The sequence below is a fragment of the Schistocerca cancellata genome, chromosome 3 (genome assembly GCF_023864275.1).
Source record: "Schistocerca cancellata isolate TAMUIC-IGC-003103 chromosome 3, iqSchCanc2.1, whole genome shotgun sequence".
NCBI lineage: Eukaryota > Metazoa > Arthropoda > Insecta > Orthoptera > Acrididae > Schistocerca > Schistocerca cancellata.
In genome coordinates this window covers 609,091,545-609,114,242 of record NC_064628.1, presented here as the reverse complement: position 1 = coordinate 609,114,242, position 22,698 = coordinate 609,091,545, and the positions used below count along the sequence as shown (strand labels likewise).

The 22,698-nt window shown below is 34.8% G+C and overlaps 1 protein-coding gene across 1 annotated transcript in view; it reads left to right on the top strand.

Moving 5' to 3' along the window:
- The window catches only part of LOC126175520 (teneurin-a), a 192,612-nt gene that overhangs the window by 22,514 nt on the left and 147,400 nt on the right, over positions 1-22,698 (top strand). Inside the window, exons 5-7 of the mRNA XM_049922345.1 lie at positions 2,409-2,555; positions 6,197-6,404; positions 16,886-16,912. Coding sequence (XP_049778302.1) covers positions 2,409-2,555; positions 6,197-6,404; positions 16,886-16,912 — 382 coding nt within the window. The remainder of the gene's footprint in view (positions 1-2,408; positions 2,556-6,196; positions 6,405-16,885; positions 16,913-22,698) is intronic.

The window sequence follows — 22,698 nt, the reverse complement described above, 5'->3', positions numbered from 1 at the left end:
TCCACAGTGTCAGCATGGCCGTGGCCACCTCACGACCTTTGGCACGGCTGTGACTTGAAAAAGTCAGGCAGCCATGTCATCTGGTGACATGGGGTCTGCCTTGCTGATTGCAAGTCAGCAGAAGTTCTCTACTGTTATCACAGGTGTCCTGTTGTGCTCCCCAGCACACTTGACACACAGCGCTGCGTTATGACAATATTTGGCTCTCTTCGACCTAGTATGCATAGCGTACAGCGGAAGTAATGCACACACCTCACTGGTGCAGACGGAACACTGATCCGTGCATCAGTCAGTTGAGACATTGCCTTTTGTATATATACTAGCTTAGCTCATGTTGCTTAGCTTGCATAGCCTATATGGTCTACAGAGATTTTTTGTTTTTATTTAATGAAATTTTTATGTTGTTCACAAATTGCAACACCTTCTAAGCTTTTCACACTAATTAAGGCCATTTAAGCATGGTCTTTCCTGAATGTACTTCTGACCAAAAAAGCGATTCTGGTAGGAGTCCAAAGTTTGATTAACCATGCCTTTTGCATTCTTGTGGGGATATTTCCCTAGCAACTTCCATCCCGTAACAAATATTTCCTTATATCTAACCTAGAACTAAAATACCAGTTTTCATGAATTTAGCTGTAAAATTTATTTAAAGTAACAAAATATTTTCTGAAAAATTTTCATCCCTTATTGCAATCTCTTAGGGTTTGAATTTCCAGAAACACTGAAACCTTTTTTTTTTTTATTTCTAACTGAGGAGTCAAATACCATCTGTCATAAATGTAGTCTTAAAAATCCTGTAGTAGTTCTTTAGTAATTATTTGTTTTCAAAAAAACTTTCACCAGCTATTTTATCCCCTTAGTGGCTGAATTTTCAAAAGTGCTGAAACACAAGTTTTTTTTATTTTCTGACTGAGAAACCAAGTACCACTTTTCGTTGTTCTAGCTTCAAATTCCTGTAATAGTAACCTACTTTCAAAAAACCTTTGATCCCCTATTTCACCCCCTTATGAGTGGAATGGTTCCTTAAACAATGCCTACAGTATAAGATCCACACCCTCTCTGAACTTCAAGTTTCTATCTTCAGAAGTTTGGACAGGGCAGTGAAGACTGAGTGAATCACTCCGATCCTCTTTCACACCTTCAGTGGTTGAATTTCTAAAAACAGTTTTCATCTCTAACCAAGAAGTCACACCAATTTTCAAAGATTTACCTTTAAAAATGCTTACCCGAAGAAATATTTTCATAAAATGTTTCACCCCCTTAGGGGCTTAATTTCCATATACAGTGAAACCTGTAATTTTTTTTTTTTTTAATTTCTAACTGAGAAGACAGACTTAAATTTTTGTAGATAAAATATTTTCATAAAAAATCTCATCCCCAGTTTCACTTCTTTAGGGTTTTAATTTCCAAAATGCTGAAAAACACTTTTTTTTATTTGTAACCAAGAAGTCAATCAACAGTGTTCATAGACATAGCTTTAAAAATACTTAGTAGTTCTTTAATAATGATTTATTAAAAAAAAAAAAAAACTTTCACCCATTGTTTCACACTCATAGGATCAAATTTCCAAATATTCTGAAACAGGTTTTGTTTAATTCTGACTGAGAGACCAAATACCAGTTTTCTTAGCTCTAGCTTCAAAACTGCCTTAATAGTGATGTTTTTTAAAAAATCACTTCATCCCCTTTTTTATCCCCATAGGGTTGGAATTTTGAAAAATCCCATCTTACATGACACCTTCGTATAAGATTCACACCTCCTTCAAATTTCAATTTTCTGTCCTTAGTGATTTGGGCTGGACAATGATGAGACAGTCAGTCTGTCTGTCAGTCAGGTCATTGCCTTCATTGCCTTTTATATAGAGAGACGAGTTTTGAGCACCAGTAATGGACAGATGCCTTTGTTATTCACTTTTGATGTCATATAGCAGTTGAACACCTTGTCAATTACTTTCAATGTGAAGTAACATTTAAACTGATAGTAGATAATGTTGGCTCATCTATAACATCAGTTGTTTGTGGTTTTGGTGACAATAATATTTGCAGAAGAGTTGCTGATTTATACAACAACTTTTTCCAAAAATAATTTTACAGTATTTGAGTAATTATTTGTGATATTATTGCAGTGCTGTAAAGAATCACTTTAGCACAACTCACTATTATCATAACATCATATCCATCATTACTGTATCATTGTATTCCATGCAATATGAAGTACAAGTTCCCCCTGCTAAAAACAATTTCATCCTTGTCACATACTTATTTTAAAAGGCTATGCATTATTTGACATAATATATATTTGACAGTAAGTCTAATCATTGTAATGTTGTTTCACTGAAACATCTATCGTAAAGTTAATGCAACAATATTAACAAACACAAAAAAGTAATGATTGTCTTTTGTTGACAGCTGGTTGCAAAAGTGCTTGTAATCGCCATGGTACTTGTTCCCTGGAAGATGGAGAATATCGCTGTATGTGTTCAGATGGATGGGCGGGTTATGACTGCAGCATTCGACTCGAAATGGAATGTAATGATGAAATTGACAATGATGAAGGTGAAATCAAATTTTGAATTCATTTATTTCTCCAAAATATGTACAGAAATTGTAGTTTATTCTAGATCCTACCAAAATATTTTATTACATGAAACAAACTTGAACAAAGAAAGGTTTGTTCTATGTTCAGGGAACTTTAAAATTTACATGAAATATTTTTTGTGCTTAAGCAGCGCAAGTAAAAAACACTTGAGTATTCCAGCATTTGTGATACTTTTCATAGTGATTTGAAACATTTGTGAATAAGAGAAAGCAGAGAAGATAGCTGTTGTCTGATTCGGTCTGTGAAGGAGTCAACACAATTGTGGCATGTAATTCTCTTCTGTTTGCATTTTACTGTAGTAAATATCAAATAAATGAGTAAATGGGTAATCATATTCATGTTGTAATGTAGTGATGCTAGAAAATATACTGTACAAATTAAGTACATGTCTGCTGAGATGTAGAGTAAGGTATCATTAGTTGGTTAAAACATTTTTTACTGTCCTTTACACCAGCATGCTTACATCCCAAGTAGTTTCATTTATTTATAAGGGACAGTAAGATGAAAACGGGACAGATGGAAAAAGTAAGTAAACTGTTTATTATTTCTAAAGTAATTGTCATAACTGTTAATAAATTTATCACACTAGGAGACAAGACATCATTGTTTTCATGAAAAAAATGTTTGTGGTAGCCTACAGGACCACGATTGTATGTAGGCACGCACCTCTTCATCTGAAGCAAATTGACGGCCACAAAAGTCTTTCTTCAGGGCTCCAGAAATATGGTAATTGCATGGGGAGAGATCAGGATTGTACAGAGGATGGGTGAGGGCATTCCAGCAAAACTTCTCCAGTGTAATCGACGTAACAGCCAGCTCTGGAGAAGTCATGACAACCTTTACCTGTGATTGCAAGGGCCAACTGCTCAATGACTTTCTGGAATATGGCACCATAAGTAACACACAGTGGTACAGGGATTCTTTGCAAAAACTGAAGCACACATTCAAGTCCATATACCCAATAATGTTGACGGATGACATCTTTCTGTGGTGGCATAATGCCTGCCTTCATATTGCTGGAGTTGTTCTGACTATGCTGCAGCAATTTTGCTGGGAAGTCCTTATACATCACCCATACAGTCAGAATCTCTTCCTGTGTCACATAAATATTTTTGGAGCCCTGAAGAAAGGCAGTTATGGCCATCGATTTGCTTGGGACAAATAGGTGAATGCCTAGATACAATCATGTTTCTGTAGGCAACCACAAATTTTTCCATGGAGGCATTGACCATCTTGTCTCACAGTGGGATAAATGTATTACAAGTTATAGTGATTACTTTTGCAATAGTAAAGAGTTTACTTTCTTTTTGTCCATCTGTCTCATTTTGATTTGACTGACCCTTATATATACCCAAACGACAGGCTAAATAGCAAAATTGTGCACCTAATCTGTGCTCACAGTTGTATGTAGTGAAGTTTACTACGTTTCATAGACCAGTAGCAAGATTTTCTCGGTCTGCTAAATCATGTTAAATCAACACTAATGGTATGAAAGGAAATGAAACGTAACTCCTGCCTTTTGATATACAACTCTGAATACTGAAAGACCAATTGAAATACAGTTCTTAATACTGAACTGTATCCCTCACTCTCGAGCTTTATTTGATGAAGGTGGTGTGTTTTACACGTTATCATCTTATATTACCTCATCACATTGTGCCCTTCGTTCAACTGATAAGAAGAGGTACAGCTTTCAGTATATGAAGGTGTAATAATGTGACACTGTATGAGTATAGAATATACACATGACATGACTACTTCATTAGATGTTTGAATAACCAAGTGATGATTGCAGTAAATGAAATTAAGTGGTTAGTTATGACAGCTGGAATTCATATCACTTTAATGTTATGATAAAAGTGAGTCTTGTTTACAGGTGTTACCAGTTTGGATGATGAAGCATTAAGTTGCAAAATTTTACACAAGAACAGAACTTTGTTTATACTATAGAGAGCAGCATATAAAACACACAATATTCTTTTTATCTTTGGGGTTACATTAAGCAGTTGGTGTCTGAAAATCCAACAGGAGCTGAAGAGGGACTGTTTGGTAGGGTTGTCACTGACCATCTCACTGTATAACAGATAACAGGAATATTTGAGGAGGAGTAGCAAAATTTTGCAGAACGTAGAAATAAACATGTTGATTCCGGTGTTGTTGACATTAACTGGCTATAACCCTTATTTTAATAAACCACTAAATGTTCATTTCCAGCCATTAGTTCCTTATCTCAAAATACTTGGGTTAGGATCCTCTGCTATTAAATAATTTTGACTAGAAGTTTGAGAGGACCTCTGTATTATAAAGCCTCTTCAAGCCAACCAGTTAAAGAACTGCTCACCATTTCAGTTACAAGTGAATTGGTGCATTGATTAAGACACTTCACTTTCATTTGGGAGGAACAGAATTGAAGTCCTGCCTGGTCATCAAGATTTATGTGTTAATGGTAAATACTGGGATGGTTTCTTTGAAAGTCATAGTTGTTCAATCCGAGCTTGTGCTCATTTATTTAATGGCCATATCATTGATGTAAGGTGAACACTAATCATCCAACACGCTTTCCTATTTAAGCTGCTTATTGCTATGTTATAATGGCTTTTTTTTTTTAACTCACACTATTCATTTTCCATCAGCCAAAATTATGCACTCAATGTAACAGATGTCATCATGATGATGCGGTTCTTACTTTCATGTCTCATTCTTCAGTTTGTGCACTTTTCCATCAAGTTCAGTGAGAGATTCTTTTCAGATCTATGCACAACTCATCCGTGATTGTCCCAAGCTTTACCTTTCAATTCATTTCTTATCAAGATTTGCCCCATACTACAAATAGGTTTGAAGCAGTTCCAAATATCCCATGGTTGAGAATCTAATACTGAAGATCAATACTTGTGAACTATACGAACTCTGAACATGAAACCAAACCTGAAGCATTTGTGCTTGAATTGATCTTAAGTAAGTGAATTTGAATTGCCACCTACAGTATGAGTCCAGATTAAATGTCATATTGTTCTATTGAAGGAATCATGCTATTCAGTTCAATTGCTGTGTTCAATATTTACTACCATGTTTGTATAGTTATGACATCTTGTGATAAATAATTAATGTGTTGTTTTATTTATCTCTGCAACTTGTTTGAATGATGTAATACATAGCAAAAATGAAACTATTTAACCCCTTTAAACAGTCATGCAAACAGCTAGGCTAATGCTAGATGAGAGTACTCTCATATAAGGATTATGGATGTCAAGTTAAGTTCTGAATTAAAACTAAGAGAAAGCATCAGTGAAATGGAGTGAATTTAATTAATCTAACTTGTTCTATTCTGTTCACTAATCTCAGATATCTTCATAATTGCCACACTCTGTTTTCATAATAGTAAACACTGTAAATTGTGGGGGAACACGTAGAGAAAACTAGTTACCAATTGAAGTAATTATTAACAATCTGAACTGTTTATGTATATGTTGTTTTATTCTGATGCAGATTTTGGTGTTGGAACATTTTAAGTAAACAAAATGTGTGGTAGGTAAGTAACTATCTGATCACCATGTTATCAACATGAGGGCTTGGAGAGCAACTGTTTCTTCTTTTACAGATGGAATGGTTGATTGCTCAGATAGTGAGTGCTGCTCACATCCTTCTTGCTCAGATCACATAATGTGTATAGCATCAAGTGATCCCGTTGAGGTGTTATTGCGGAAACAGCCACCGTCTGTTACAGCTTCGTTCTATCAGAGAGTCAAATTTCTCATTGAAGAAAACAGTGTTCAGAGCTATGCCCATATTGATGAATACAGTGAAAGGTAGGGAAAAGTCTATCTCATTCACAGCTTTTGTAAATCTTTTGTTTGATTTTGTTATTCATTACTGTTAACATAAGCACATACAAATAAAGTGTAGAAACAAAGATGGAAATTTGAAGTACTTTCTTGATAGTAATTCTTTCACACAGACACATTGTTTTTCATGACAAACATTTTTTGTGAGATAAATGAACTATTACTTTATGAATCTCTTGTAAAAAAAAGAGGAGGAGGCACAATTAAACAGTAGTGTGTAGTTGTTTTTGAGCGTTTTAAGAAAGCACAGCTGTAAGTTATAGGGTGCCCGATATAAAGGCTTCATGGCCTAGAATGATCTTGGCCAAACAAGACAAGAAACCAAGAAATTTCACTTTCAGTAACTGGCTGTGAATAATGATGAAGTTCTAGTGTTTCTTATCATGTTCTTATCAATAACAATGTTTCAGGGTTACTTTGTGAACAAAGACAAGATCATTTCCTTCCTACAGTTGTTACATAACTGTAGAAGTTATTCATATGATAGATGGTAATAATATTGAAAATCTTAATCTTTTTTGTTGTGTGTGGAACATCTAACAATAAATAATTCCATCTTTGTTTCATTGAGAACTTAAGCCTTTTATTTGAAAGATGTGTTATGTTTCTTTCAACTACTGACATTAACCTTTCCTCCAGTAGCTTTTCAATTTTTGTTTATCTTTATTCAGTAGCTATTTTCTTTTCTTTATTTTGTCATAACAGTTGACAAGAAACACGTTAGTCCCATCTTGAATCAGTACCACTTCATGTTATTCCTTCTCCTGATCCTCTTTCCAGTTAAGTCTTGATATGGGGAACCATTTTCTTCCTCTGTTAAAGCATAATATAGTGGATCAGAATTTGATGTAATGCCTCTAAAAGTGATAAACCAGCATCTCAATGAAAAGACAAAACTATTGCACAAGTGGGGTTTCAAGATAAATACAGGGAAATTGTGGAGTATATATGAACTTTTACAGAATCTGTCACAAAACAAAATATTTAATTCACAAGTTGTAAGCTTTTTGATTTAGTTTCAAAAATGTTCTGTCGCATTTATGAATATTGGATTAATTACCAAGCAAAATTTTAGCCAGGGTTTTTTGTATATATCGATGTATACAAATGCAATAAGATATTAGTGAGAGATGAGGTTGTAATAATCAGATCATGTAGCACAGGAACTAAACATTATTCTGATAACTGACTGCACAAATTTTTATTTGCTATTTGTGTTTAGCTGAAATGAAAATATCCACTTACATTCCAGTTGTTTTTCGCTATTGACTCCAACAAATTTTTTTTCAAGTACTTGAGAAATGAGCATTGATTTCTTTTGGTTTCCTTTCATATCAAGACTTAATAATACCCTCAACATTGTGTGTTTTGTCTAGTGTTTTCCCCTTTATCATTACCAAACTAACTTTTTGTGTGTTTGTCTCAGTGTTTATGTTAAGGTAATCATTTGAACTAATAGGACTCTTAACTGGAACTTGGATAAAAACTGTTATTACTTGCTACTTTTGTCAGAATAGTGCATCAGATATACACATTCAAGCTTCACTGGTACAGCGAAGGGAAGAGTTTCCCAACAAATTAATTTCCTGGGAAATGTTCTGTCTCCAGAGACAAAAAGAATCTGAATCTCGTTTCCAAAATAGATTCTTCAGTATGCTGTACCTTCACTATGGTACTTCAGATTTTATTTCCATATCTAATGGAAAGTGCATTTAAACAAGAAGTATATGAATCTTAATGACTGATGGCCACATCAATGATACATTTACATTGTTGGATACAAAGTCATAAGACAACCTACTCAAATATGAATTTTGTTGGAAAATGTACTGAAATGTTCTTTTCAGCAGTCACATGAATATTAATACCAATCAAGATATTTGTTAAAGATTGGATCCCTTTATACAAAGAATTTCTTTATGAGCGTCTGAGATGATATACTTCAGGGATTGCTCCCATGCTATTTCATGTTTATATGTTAGTTTTTAATCAGTTTGTTTGATTACTGAACTTAGATCCACTTAAAAGAATTTTGTCCCAGTGCTAGACCATTGTGCACATACCATATCATAAAATTTTGCTGCCTTCCAGTGGCATATTCAGATTAACACCTCACTACGTGATCTATCAGTGTTCAAAAAATGATTCAAATGGCTATGAGCACTATGGGATTTAACTACTGAGGTCATCAGTCCCCTAGAACTTAGAACTACTTAAACCTAACTAACCTAAGGACATCACACACATCCGTGCCCAAGGCAGGATTCGAACCAGCGACCATAGCGGTCGCACAGTTCCAGACTGTAGCGTCTATCAATGTTATTGATAAAATATGAACTACTTAAGAAAGTAAATTTCAAATCTTTTTTTCTTTATAAATTGCTCCCACTCATGATTTTAGCTGCCCATAAGGTTTAAAAAAGGAAATTCAATATTAATTCTTAACTGTGTGTGTCTTAGATTAGAAGACCATGTAAATAAATACTGAAAATCTGTATGAAGAAGAACGAAGCAACCAATACTCCACAATTAGTCTACCCAGACAATGGACAGAGTCTTCAGAATGCTCTTTTCGTTGGACAGCCATAGACAGTTGTCACTTACAACATAAATGAAGCTTTCTTTGTTGTCAGACAACAAAAGTTACATACGAGTTTGACGTGTGTAAATGCTTTGGTACAATATTTTTGAGAGTTCGTGACATTTATTCTGCTTCTGATCCTCACTTGCTGAAAGCAAAAATTAACTATATTCTTATCTGTTAAAAACATTCTAGTCTTTTTCTGATTTCATCTCCCACATTTCATTTATACATTTGTGCTGATTTGGATTAAATTCTGTTCTTCTTACAAGGTGCTAAATTATCTCATGTTGTTTTTTCACATCTTCCAGCATTACTCTTTAATAGCAATGTTTCAGTCTATATCCTTGCGCTGTCACAGATATAATGAGAGTAATTTTTGCATTCCTTGTCAGGACATAATTATGTTTGACACTATTTTACTGTTTGGTTGTATTGTCTGTTCCAAGAGCTATGCATTTTATGGTGCCCTTCAGCATCTGTTTTTAATGATATGTGTGCTGCTATTTCAGTACAGAAAGGAAAGTTGACTGAACATTATTCTTCCTTGAATATAATGCATAATATTCAGCCACTCTCCAATTTCATCCAAAAACTCTTTAATGATATACATGGAACTCTAACAATCAGAAACTTGATTTTTTGTTGTTGTATACCAACAATTAGTTACCTCTCTCATCATGGATTTAATACTGATGCTGTATGTCACACAGTGATAGGAAATCACATGAGAATGAAAGTGCAATCTGTCGATGTTTGCGCTTTTTGATGTTAATATGGAATTGACACACCTTTATGATCACAATCAGTCTTACATACATGATGAGGAGTAATGAGCTCCATTCTTACATCCAACCCTACGGTGGGTCAAACTCAAGTTTCTCCAAAGAAAATGCTTGTACCATTTGAATGGCAGCTGTTTGATTTCAGAATGCTGCTTTAAATCATATTGCATACACTATTTGGTTTCCAATAATTAATTTTCCATTTTGTGAGAGCTAATTAAATTCCATACTTAAATAAATAATGTTTTTGAAGTTCCATATATGAAGATTATTTGACATAAAATCATACATATTGCTGTTCAGATTGTTGCTTGATTTTCAAAGAAACTGACATCATATCTTTTCACAGTGAAATGCAGTATCGGTCATACCATGTATGAAATTTATAGCTTCCAAACTGGCACTGAATGCTCAGACATGCATTCAGTATTCTATCTTTCAAAAATTTTTAACTCCAAAAGTTGTTTGTTCCTGAAGCATAAATATTCATTATCACTAGTATGAAACATGTTCCTACTTGGTTCCATTATGAAAAAGTTACATATTGCAATTAACATATATAGGCCTAACTGTTCTTTCAATTATGGTTTCATTCATGTTACTTATTGTCATCTGAGAATCAGCTTGTACACAAAATTAAGAATGGTGCATTGCGAAATGGACATTTCAGCCTACATTTTTAAACATATTTGATCATAATATATATTACAAGCATTTTGGCTTGTGTTTCCCTTTAAATGCTTCTTATTCCAGTTTGAAACTGTTACAAATGCAGTTATCAATGAAGAATATGTACAAAGAAACAATCTGTTGCTAAACAACAGAACTAACAAGTACCTGAAGATCTCTTTTGTCAGCTGAGCATAGTCCACAATATGTACAATGTCTCTTGTACAATTTGTGCTTATAATAAAAGTGGACCAATTAAAAAAATTCTATAAGTCAAACAGGCAATAATTTATCTAATTTTCATACGATAGTGACAAATGAAACAGGCCTTCATAGCTATATCTGAGAACTAGATGGAAATAATCTTAAGATTTATGTGTTGTATGCAGATAAAAAAAAGAAACAAACCAACAACAGTTTTGAAATTTTCTGATTTCACCCTGTTGACTGTTACTGGCAAGTAGATCCAAACAACAGTCTAGTTACATAATTGTGAAATCAAATTATTTTATATACATTTAGAGCTATACCGTCTAAGAGGACTACTATGAACTTAAATGCAGTTATGTAATTTTAAGAAATTTATATGGTAGACACAAGTGATCTTCAATTTATCACACATGAATAAACAAAACCGTGTGCTCATAGAGCCAACAACATTCATAAATGCCACCAGTGTTCTCAATTAGAAGAATTTATTCACATAAAAGAAATGCTATAAAGTGACTCTGAAAGTAGTTTCCATGTTCTGCCTGAACCACTGTTTGTTGTAGTAAGTTGTGTACGTGTCTAAATCATTTGTCTCTTGATTTGTGTTCTTTTCAGTCAGTGAACTACTTGTGTCTGTCATGTAGATACTGTCATTTGTATAATTTTTTTCTCAGTCTGTGTTTGTGTGTGAATGTCTTTGTTTATGATTGTGTGTTTGTGTATCAGATCAGTGTTTGTGGAGTCTTGTATTTTTCTGTTTGTTAAATGGATTCAATACAATCAAGCATTTCTGAAAAACATGTTGTAGTTTTTATTGATGGCAAAGTGTCAACTCATATTGTGTGTGGAAACTAATTATGTAGGACCATTGTGAAATAGTTCAAAGTTAAATTTGCCTGATGTGAGGAGCAATTGGTTATACCTCAATAATTTGCAAAAGCAGACAGTTCCTAAATGATAACCAGCCAAAAAGTTAGTTATAGACTCTTTAACAAGTTTTCCAAATCTTCATTTTTATGACTCCTTATTTTAAAAACTATCCCACATTTTGTAGCATCTCCTTCACTAAAAATTTTTATTTGTAATTATCACTCATGTTATGTTTTGTGACACAGTACAATACCAACAGATTGAGTATTTCATTGTGAATGTGACAGACACCTTTGAAAGTTACAGAGTATATTTCCAAATTTATATACCACAAACTTCAGTATCAAAAAGCAAATATTTATTAGTGTGTAGCTGATTCTTGGAGTTTTTATTATATGAAGGTTTCCACAGTTTCGTACATAAGTCACTAGTCCCAAAATTTTTCACTTGATGAAGGACTGTTTAGGTGTGTAATGCTGTCTTCATAATGTTTAATGTAGAGTGTTGAGTAGATTCCAGTCACAGTAGTCACTTTTTTATCACAGAAGGAACCACAGGTTCATTTATGATATTTTAGAGATGTGTAAAGTTATAAAATAAAAGCATGCTGCAAGTACAGTTGCATTTTAATATGAGCTGGCAAATGTTGCTCTAACTTTCTGATATCAGAAAACGTAAATAGGAGTCTCCTGTTGATAAAACAAGACAAGAGGTAATGATAAATTAGTAATAAGAATATGTATTGTGGCATTGAGCTATGGGCATATTAGAGAAACTAGAAAGAATAATATCGTTTGAAGCAATTTCCCTTGTGGGTGTACCATTTGCCATCACTAGATGCCAAGTGTGAAAAAATACTATCTGATAACTCTAACTGTATTTATAGTGCACTTCTTACATGAAAATGGCTTACTGTGCATTTGTACATTAATCTTCTAAATAATAACTCAAGCCTATAAACAGGCTCTGAGTAATGTTGTCGCTATTCTGATTTCTCTTGGATTGCTATCAGACCAGTTCTCCACCACCTCCTACCATGATGGTAGGAGGTGGACAACGAAGAACAGAGCAGGTGTTATGAAATCCACAAACATCAACTGCTCTGTTTGTAATGCCTGCTCCATTCTCCGCAACTACCTAACATCATGGCATGAGGTCTGAAGACTGGTCAGTAATTGACCAAAACGGGTGGCAACAAAAATTAAGGTTTCTTGCGGTTAAGACTCTCTATGTTCATTTTAAAATAAATTTTAAGTACACTTTATTACAGTAACTAAGTTCCATGACACGTTTGTAGAAGTTAACAATAAAATGAAAAATGTCAATAGAAGTCAAACACAATAAGTTTCAGTTCCAATACTACCAGCTAATTGGGACACTTCACATGCTAGACTGGTCAAGGAACTGAGACGCAATCTCATTCTAAAACGCTTACATAAAATAACATTAAAGTGCACGTAATAACTACTGATCAAATTCACACTCTAGATGCTGCCATTAAGCACAAGGATCCCTCTTCTCCAAAATAGTTAAATTTAAACTGAATGCAGTCAATTCCCAGTAATTTCCAATGGCACACGTATGTTCAAAGCGGCAAACAAAACGCATACCTCAAGGTAATTACCAACAAAATCATATGATACAAATGGATACACACCAAAATTTGACAGCAAGGTGTCCGAGATTTATTGAATAATACTTGTGCTTGAACAAGAACCAAAAACTTAACACTTGACAAGAAATTTAAAAACTTAACCTTGATTTTAACAAGATGATGTATATTGTTTAAGTGCACTTGCACTTGAACTAGGGGACACAGGCTGAATTAGTGTAATACTCCAGAGTCAACAATTAAATAAAGAATAAATAGGCATTCAAGCAACATCAAAATTAATAACTTAGTAAAAATCAAGTTCTTTAACAAGTGAGGTAAATGCCAACCCCCATTGCACGTGAACCCACTTCGCCTTATAAACAACAGTTAGGGCTTGCTGGACCTCGAGCTACCATGACAAGCAAAAGGCACCTCTCATCAAGACACCAGAAGTGAACAGAATTATTTCCCAAATTTCTTTTGCAAATTACCATGAATAAGCATCCCATTCAAATAAAGCACAAATGGGGAATACATTGCAGAATTGTTTTGTAAACCACAAAATTTAAAAGAGAACATTTCTTTAAAACATCATTACAAAAACCAAAAATACTAAGGAGGCTGAGTTGCACTCCACACAGTTTACTACCTAAAACATGCTTGTTCAACCCCTAAAATCAGATCTACACTAGCCATTAACACAAAGAGCAGAGTACACAGCACTATCAGTTAAAACAACTGAAGAGATTGAAAGAATTGGTTGCATAGCAAACTTCCTTGCACCAGGACCACAATGGCGTTAATCACCAGGGAAGTTTCAAAACGTGCTCACCCATAATAAAATCTGGCAAGTTGCAAGATAAAGCAAGTTGATGCCGATGTGAGAGCTGCCTTCTCCCAATGGTAGAACTCCTTTCCTGCTAGCTATTGCTCACAAGAATGCTGCTACATCAGTAAGCAGCAGATGGCTTACTACTTGCTGCTGCCAGTTCCATTCTGATCAATCCAAGGTGCTATGGCCAGCATGCCTCACACGCATCAGGAAGGGTTGTGGCAGCAAAATCATGGATCCAGAATATGAGGACACTTGAGCCAACGCTGAGTGAAATTGTGACCCTGCTGCCTGCTCTGCTCCTTAGCCAGCCTCAGAGTCCCACAACCGGCTCAGCCGCCAGGCCACCAGTGATGCCCTCTGGCCAAAGATTAATACCACTGAGTGTAACACAGCCTATCAATTCACACCCTGGGAAGTAGGACTGTTACAAGGTGTGTGGAGAGGAAGGGGTGGAAGGCTACCTGTGGTGACAAAGGGAACCGATCATGTCTTCTGCTGAGAGAAGTTTCACATTCTGGTGTAGCCCCAACCATTGGCAAAGCAGTCCTATGCCCTTACAAGGAAGTAAGAATGGCCTGCTTAAAACTCGAAATCTTTTTAACTGTTGCTACTATTTTGAGTAAATTAAAGCTTCTCTCAAAATGACAGCAGGGAAAAATCCAGTACCATATTTTGGTTCCTCAATACTTTAAGAATAATTATAATTGTGTCGTTTCTCTCTCAGAATTTTTTGATGCGTTAAATCACAATTGAAAATTAAAGGAACTATAAATAAAACTGGTAGCAAAAAATGGATACACAAGTGTGTTATTCATTACCAGAGAATCCTGAATCTGTAAACAGATCTCTTGATTTATTATTATTATTAGTCTCTTTCTTTGTCTGAGGCCTAAGGCACATACAAATGTTCCAACACAAGGCATTACACGTTTTTTGGTTATAAATTGGTCAATCAAATAAAGGAAACAAAATGTAGAGGACTCAAGTTGTAATTCTATGATTGTATTATAACTTTTAAACAATGAGAAAAATATTGATGAAAGTTTGTCTGTGAACCACTTCAGCCAGACAGTTGCATGTTTAGCTCACAGGGAATAAGCAAGAGAATGAAAACATACTTCTATGAGGTTTGTAAGCAGCAATATAATGTGAAATGTTATCCCAATTTGTTTATGTCATATTTAAGAATGTGGCTCATTAGCATGCATGTTTAACATAATTGTTAGAAATCACTGGGCAGAGGAATTAATAGCTGGGAGCAAACCAAAAGTCTGTTGAGCCACAATTTGGTATTAAATTAACAGATGAAGAAGTTATACCTATAGAGAGTCTGAAGCACAAAATTATCTGGCTTTTATGCATCATGGTGATGGCGCTATGCTATAGTAAAAAAATTAGTACCAATGTTTGATTGACAGCTTATAGATACAAGGACAAAGTCTTTCACATTTTTGTTTTGCTGTATGTATTTATGTATGGGCCATAGGTGTTTCTTACCTCTTCATGAGTTTCAATAATACTTTACCTTGCAATAAGAGTATTCCACAGCCAACATACTAGTTGGTCTCCACTCCTGTAAAATATTTAAAATATTCACTGCGGGGCACAATAGTGCCAGACCAACCCATCCCAAAACTTTGCTTGTGCTGGTGGTGACATATCACGAGGAGTGGAAGACTGTGCACAGGAACTAATCATTAACCTGATTTCAGCCATGTGATGTAGATGTATCCCATTTTGCTATCTGTGATGCCCAAATCCTTAATGATGGGGACAGTTAACCCCCCCCCCCCAATCCCCCCCCCCCCCCCCCCCCGCCCCACCCGACACACCTACACCCACACAGGCAATAAAAACCTGACTCAAGATCAAACAGAAATTGTGAAATTGGCAGAATAAGTATTTTATTCCTATTGCAGAAAGCACACTGGTATTTTTCATTACTTTGTTCTCTTTTTTCCCCTTGGCTACACAGTTAATTGTTTATCCTGTGGCTTCACTGACTTTATGAAATTCAGATTCAAGACAAGAACTTTTTGCTAGTTCACATATCAATTGCCTCTTACTATATTCTAACATGAGCTGGCAAATTAGTTTCTAATCATCAAGCTGTGTTGTCCTGTGCTTGACAGTATAATCCAGTGAGCTAATTGTTAGTTAGTAAATTTTGGACATTTGAATAGCATTGCACATGCACTATTTTAAGATTCCAAGCAATTAAAAAGTATTATAATAGGGTTAGGTTCACTTAGTGTTTTAACTTTGTCCAAAAATTTCTGATGACAAGACATTAAAAAATAACAAATATATCATTCAGTAGCATTGCAGGTAAATTGAACCTACCCCAAAAAAATGACATTTGGACTTTACCATTTCACACAAACTTGTGATAATGCAATCTTGAAAGGAAAAAAGCAGTTTTGCTAGTTTTGATTTCATTCTTGTTACTCCTAAAATGTCTTTCTCATAAGTCATCATTTACATCCTCGTACTTGGTCTCTCTCTCTCTCTCTCTCTCTCTCTCTCTCTCTCTCTCTCTCTCTCTCTCTCTCTCACACACACACACACACACACACACACTATCTTACAAAAACCATAACTGTCATGAACATTTGCTTAATATTTCTGGAAGGCTGTTAATTATTTCAATAATAGAGTACTAGGTAATATTCAGTTACTGTTAATGTCCTGTGATCTCTAAAGCTCTAGCCTTTAAGATTATATCTACATTAATCAATTTTAGTACTCCTTCATATCAGGCAATCACTAGTAAAAATCTCATGTTTAATAAATTGTTGTATTTTAATTCACAAATGCTTGATTTGTATTTGTTTGTTTCTTTTTTGGTAATTTGCTTACGTCGTAACGTCCTCTTCTTCTCATTACTCCCCTACATTGTAGTCAGTTCTGGAATTCATTTACACCGCGGTAAGTTGGTCCCAGATGTTCTTACTTTACTGTTCATTATAAAAAAAATCAAGAATGATAGAAAAATATTTTGTAAAGTTGAATATAACAACCAAGAGTATTTTTCTACATATTAAATTCCTCTTCTTACACGTACTATCTTCTTACCTTTGAGTTTTCACACACATTCAAAAATGTATTTGTTAATATTTATTTCAGTTTTATTTTATAACACAATTTTAATGCTGCTATGTATTTTTCATATTTTTGTATGATTTAAACCATTCATATTTTTTATACTTTTCTTCCTGTTAATGCTGCTTGGCATATTTTTCATATTTTATTTAAAACTAGATTTACATCTGAACTGACATTGATATAGCAAAGAAATTTTGTACTGATGACAGGTGGAACAAAATAAATGCTATTGTTGGAGTCAGTGTTCAGAATTATGGCTTTTGACTTTGACCATGGCTTGATTAAAAATAATTTCAGATATGACAGTTGGTCTGTGTAATGGCAAGTTCAGCTCACTGCGAGGACATCAATTTGTAATCATGACAGTTGGCAAAGAATCTGAAAAATACTAGTTAAAATGCATCGTTATTGCAAATGTGAAGCATCCATGAAATGCAATGATACAGTGCATGCTGTGTATTTGGATCTCTACAGTATGTATTTCATATCATTTGCAGTATTTTTAATACTGTTGATAATCATAAAGGCAAAGGATACTAGGGTCATAATTTATCTACTCATATATTAGTTCCACATAACTTATTGCTTACTTCTATAATTTTGGTTGTAAAATTCTTCCATTATACATATACTGTATGAAAATGTACTTTTATATTGTTCAGAAAGTGGCTATTCTTTTGGATTTTTTCCAGTTAAATATAACTAAAAATCTTCTGGATTCTTAAACTCTTTTCTTCTTTGTTTCTCATGTTCAGTCCTCAAAAATATACTAAAGAAGAAACTTTATTTCTGAAGGTGAAATTAATGAATATCATTTGCAAATTTTGTTTCTCATTTTACACTTTTCAGCCTAAGTGTGTTGGAAGTATTGTCTTCACTAATGAATATCAGTAACTCGGAATGCCCACAAAATTCACTTCTGTAATCTATTAGTGTTTGAAAATATTTGTACCATTGTGGTCAGATCTCATTATAATGTTTTTCATCATTGTTGGGACAACATAAAATTCAGTACATTTTTCCATTCATTCTATTAAACTAATAACAAAAGAATTATAATGCAACTTTAATTTCATATTAAAGTCTGGCTAGTATCCTGTTTTCAATCGTCCTGCATGAACAATGTAACATAGGACAGTACTGGAAAAGATCGCACATGACCTCTGTTGATAAAATGGTAAATGAATCACAAATCACTGTCCCCAGTGTCACTTTGTTGCTGTGTCCTAGAGTATATTCTTATCTTTAGCATTGTTGTTCCCAAAGGAAGAGAAACTTCTCTCAAAAAATCAGCATGGGTTAAAAAAATACAACTTAAGTTTAATATAGAGCTTGTTTCACACAAAGCGGAAGTAAATAGGTACAGTCCATCTTCTTAGATTTGTGAAATGTATTGAACCCTGTACCACATTGTTGTCTGATAACCAAGATACAATCATACATAATACTGTGTGTTTGAAAAAGAACTCCCTAGTTTTAACGTGTCCTAGAATCTGTACAAAGTGACATACACTATTCTAGTTTGTGGTGTTTGGTTCATCAGCTCTCCAATTTTGGCTCCACTTCAGTTGGTAGGTCTGCTTGACCTTGAAACGGCACCAGTGTTGTGTTTTTCCTGTATTCCCTCAGTTCAGTCCAGGCGTACGTGCAGTGCAGTGCAGAACAACTCCGCAGTAATGTGTACTCCACAACAGAAAACGCAGTGTGTTATTTGGCTTGTGGAAACAGAGTCAGCTATAACAGTGCAACGTAATTTTAGGCATCAGTATGTTGGTGAACCACGTACGGCAAAATCTATCCATCATTGGCTAAAGTCTTTCATGGAAACCACTAGTGTTTTAAAAGCAAAATCACCAGGTAGACCGAGAACTTCTGAAGATGTTGTTGAACAGATCCATGTTTTGTGTGTCCAAAGCCCAAAGAAGTCATTGGCCAGATTTAGTCTACAATTAGGAGTGCCTAAAGGTACTGTGTATGATGTTGTACATACAAGACATAAGTTGCATGCCTACAAATTGCGACTGGTGCATGAAATAAAACCTACTGGTAAAATCAAAAGGTATGAGGTTGTTGTTGAATTTCTACACTGAATTGATGATGTCAATTTTTCAAAAAAGGTTCTCTTTTGTGATGAGGCTGCATTTCATGTCAGTGGAACAGTTAATTGTATTAACTGCAGAATTTGGGGGGAGGGGGGCAGAGCATCCACATGAAGTTATTCAGCATCAATGTGCCTCTACCAAAGTTAATGTCTGATGCAATTTGATGGAAGTTCGGGTGATTGGTCCTTTGATTTTTGTAGAAAAAACAGTAAACGGGGACCTTTACTGTGACATGTTGACAGAGTACGTCTTTTGCCAAATGGACAATATTGAGGCAGAAAAGGGGCTTGTGTTTTCCAACAAGATGTCACCCCACCTCATTACAGTAACCATGTGTGAGCGGCTCTTGACACTCGCTTTCCAGGAAGGTGGATAGGCAGGGCTGAAGCCAGACTCAACCCCACTGAAGTTTTTTCTTTTGGGGCTACATAAAAAATGTTGTGTATGGTGAAAAGATCAGACATATCAATGATTTACAGGAAAGAATCATCACAGCGGTTGGGATACTTACACCTGAAATGTTAATGAATATGTGGCGAGTAATGAAATAACATCCCTATGTGTGTAGGGCAACAAACAGATCTCACATTGAAGTTTACTAACATCAAACAAAACTTGAAGGAATTCTCTTTCATGATATGTACTCTTTGATGTAATTTTTCATTAATTTCCCCATTAAATTTATACTTAAAACTAGGGAGTTCTTTTTCAAACACCCTGTATATTCATAAGTATTTAATTGGCTCTAAAAATTTTTGACTGATAGAATGCAATACATTGTACTGGATGGTGAATATTCACCAGTAATGAAATTAATGTCAGGAGTTCATAAGAAAGACTTCAGTGTTCTCTTAAATGGTGAGCAGCAATCCCATATTGTTCACTGATCCTGCTTTGTCTTCAGGAAATTATTGTCACTGGAGATCCATACGAAAAACTGAATAACTTACACATTATTTCAAATGATGAAAAACTGAATAACTTACACGATATTTCAATTGATGTAATGAATGGTGGGTATCTTGTAAATGTAGATTAAATTTATCTCGAGACTGTCACACCATTTAAATATCTATAGTTAATACTGAGGATGAAAACATTCAATGAGTAGTGGGAAGGCAAATGGAAGCCCATGATTTGTTGAGAATTAGTGAAGAATTCATAAACAAAATGCAAGTGAAACCAATTTAAGAGTAGCTCTCCGGCATTTGGAATTTTTATCAAGTAGTCATGATAGCCGATAGTAAAGGAACCAAGAAATACTTTGCTAGGATGGAAACAGGTCAGTACAATCCATACAGAAGTTAATGGAAGTGGCCAGTGAACATAAATGGAAACTGAAAGAAAGCTGCTGTTCTTGCTCAACTCTGTGGGTTAAAATAACCTAATGAGTACAGCTACAATTCTGTGGCCTCCATCAGTATCACACACATGGACTATGTAGATAAGATATGAGAGATTAAGGTGGATACTGAGACATGTAGACAGTCATTTTTCTCTCCACTCTTTACTATGGATACAGAGTACACACCCAGCCCTCCACCCATGCTACAGATCTCATGGAGAATATATGTAGCTGTAGATATAGATGAAAAATGTGAATTATGTCATTAATCATGTCTGCTGGAATTTATTGAGCTTCCTTCCCTTTCTGCTTGCTAACTGAAACAGCTTATGGTCACTTGTGAGTGAGAAGGTTAATTTATGAGGCAGACCATCAAAGGTTACTTTGGCAGCAGATCAGAATTTATGAAGTAGTTCAGTCTGTTAAGAGAATTACAAAAATTATCTATTAAATAGTGTGTAAAAAAGTGAATTTTTTGATACATTCATAATAAGAAATGAAGTTAAAATGAGCACTTGTGCACAGAGTGCTGAACGTAGATAATAAACTGCAAAGTACATTATAGCCATTGCTTCATTTGTACCATCAGTTTTCAATCTACGATTGAAGATAACCATGTTATAAAGGTTCCATTTTGAAATAGGAACTACCAAAGTTCTAATTGGTACATTGATAGACTGCAACAACTCATAACATTTTTTCATAATATATCAGTGAAGCCCTTTTCTCTCTGTGTTTATCATGTTTAAAAGTAAGTAATCATTCATTGAAGATAATGAAACATCCAGGCAGATTAAAAATGTGACTGGGACTGATGCATGGAACCTTTCCCTTTCAGGGGAAAGTGCTGTTCTAATTGAAATATTCAAGCACTCACAGCTTTACTTCCACCACCATCTCCTCTATAACCTTAAAAATATTTAGTTATAAGAACGATATGAAAAGAATAGATTGCTACCCACCACATAGAGGAGGTATTGAGCCCCAGACAGAAACTGTGAAAAGACAAGTAATAGTCTGTGACTCAGTGCCTCCTGCATGTGGAGAGTAGCAATCTATCCTTTTCATATTGTTGTTATACTATCCTGGTGTTTAAACTAATTACATATTTAGTTATGTTTGTCGATATCATGTCAACAAGGTGATTCCACTTTTATACACAGTGTTTTCCGTTAGTGACCTGATAATCTTTATATGTGCTGGTTCCAGTCATATATAAGACTACCACTCAGAGCACCTGGTAGATACAAAAATACTGTGTATTAGAATCATTAAACTGACTGGCTCTCCAAAAACATACCACCTGTCATTCATGCTAAACAAAACCTTCAGTACATATGAATTTCAGCATATGCATATGCTTATTGCCAGATCCCTTATTTAAAGGTGGTTCATGAATCTTCTAAGCAGGCTTTCACACTTTAGTTGGTGTAGTGTCTTATCTGTAATCTGATGCTACTTTTGTATAGATTCAATACCCCTGTTAGCCATAAGCAGTTACAGTGATTGGAATGAAAAAAAGCAGCCGAGGTGGCAATATGTACATTCTGTAATTAAGGAAAAGCTCACATTCCAGTACCTATGGAAAATAAACAAAGATAGAAATAAGTTTCAAAAGCCTCTAGGGGGAGAAAATTGCCATCACTGTTGAAAATTAAGCAATTCAAGGCAGATTTAAGAGAGAAAGATTCTATGCTGGTCTAAACAAGGTGAAGGAGCTCAAGATCTCTGCAAACAGGGAAATATTTAACATGTAAACTTTCAATTTGGTTTCTGGATTATAAAACTCTGCCTTTGGTCAAATCTTACACAGTGGAAACAGTGTGCATGCTGCTTACAGATACCAAGATCCAAGTACAAAAAAGCTAAATAAACAGTGTACACAGTTAATCTTTTACGTGACTGATCACTGAATATTTCTTGGTATGAATGATTATGATAGAGATGTGCTATTTTCCTGGAGTACGATGACTTCTAACTTTAGGACTAGAGGTCAAGAAGAAGCTTATGGATGTTACTGAAGTTTTCCTTTTGGGCTTTGGTTTCAGCCACACATCAGTTCCTGACTGAAACTCAGAAAAAGTCTTGAAATGACTTTAAGAACTATCATTTTTTTAATCTGTATTTTGGTAATTACAGTTTACTTGTGATACTGTTCTCTC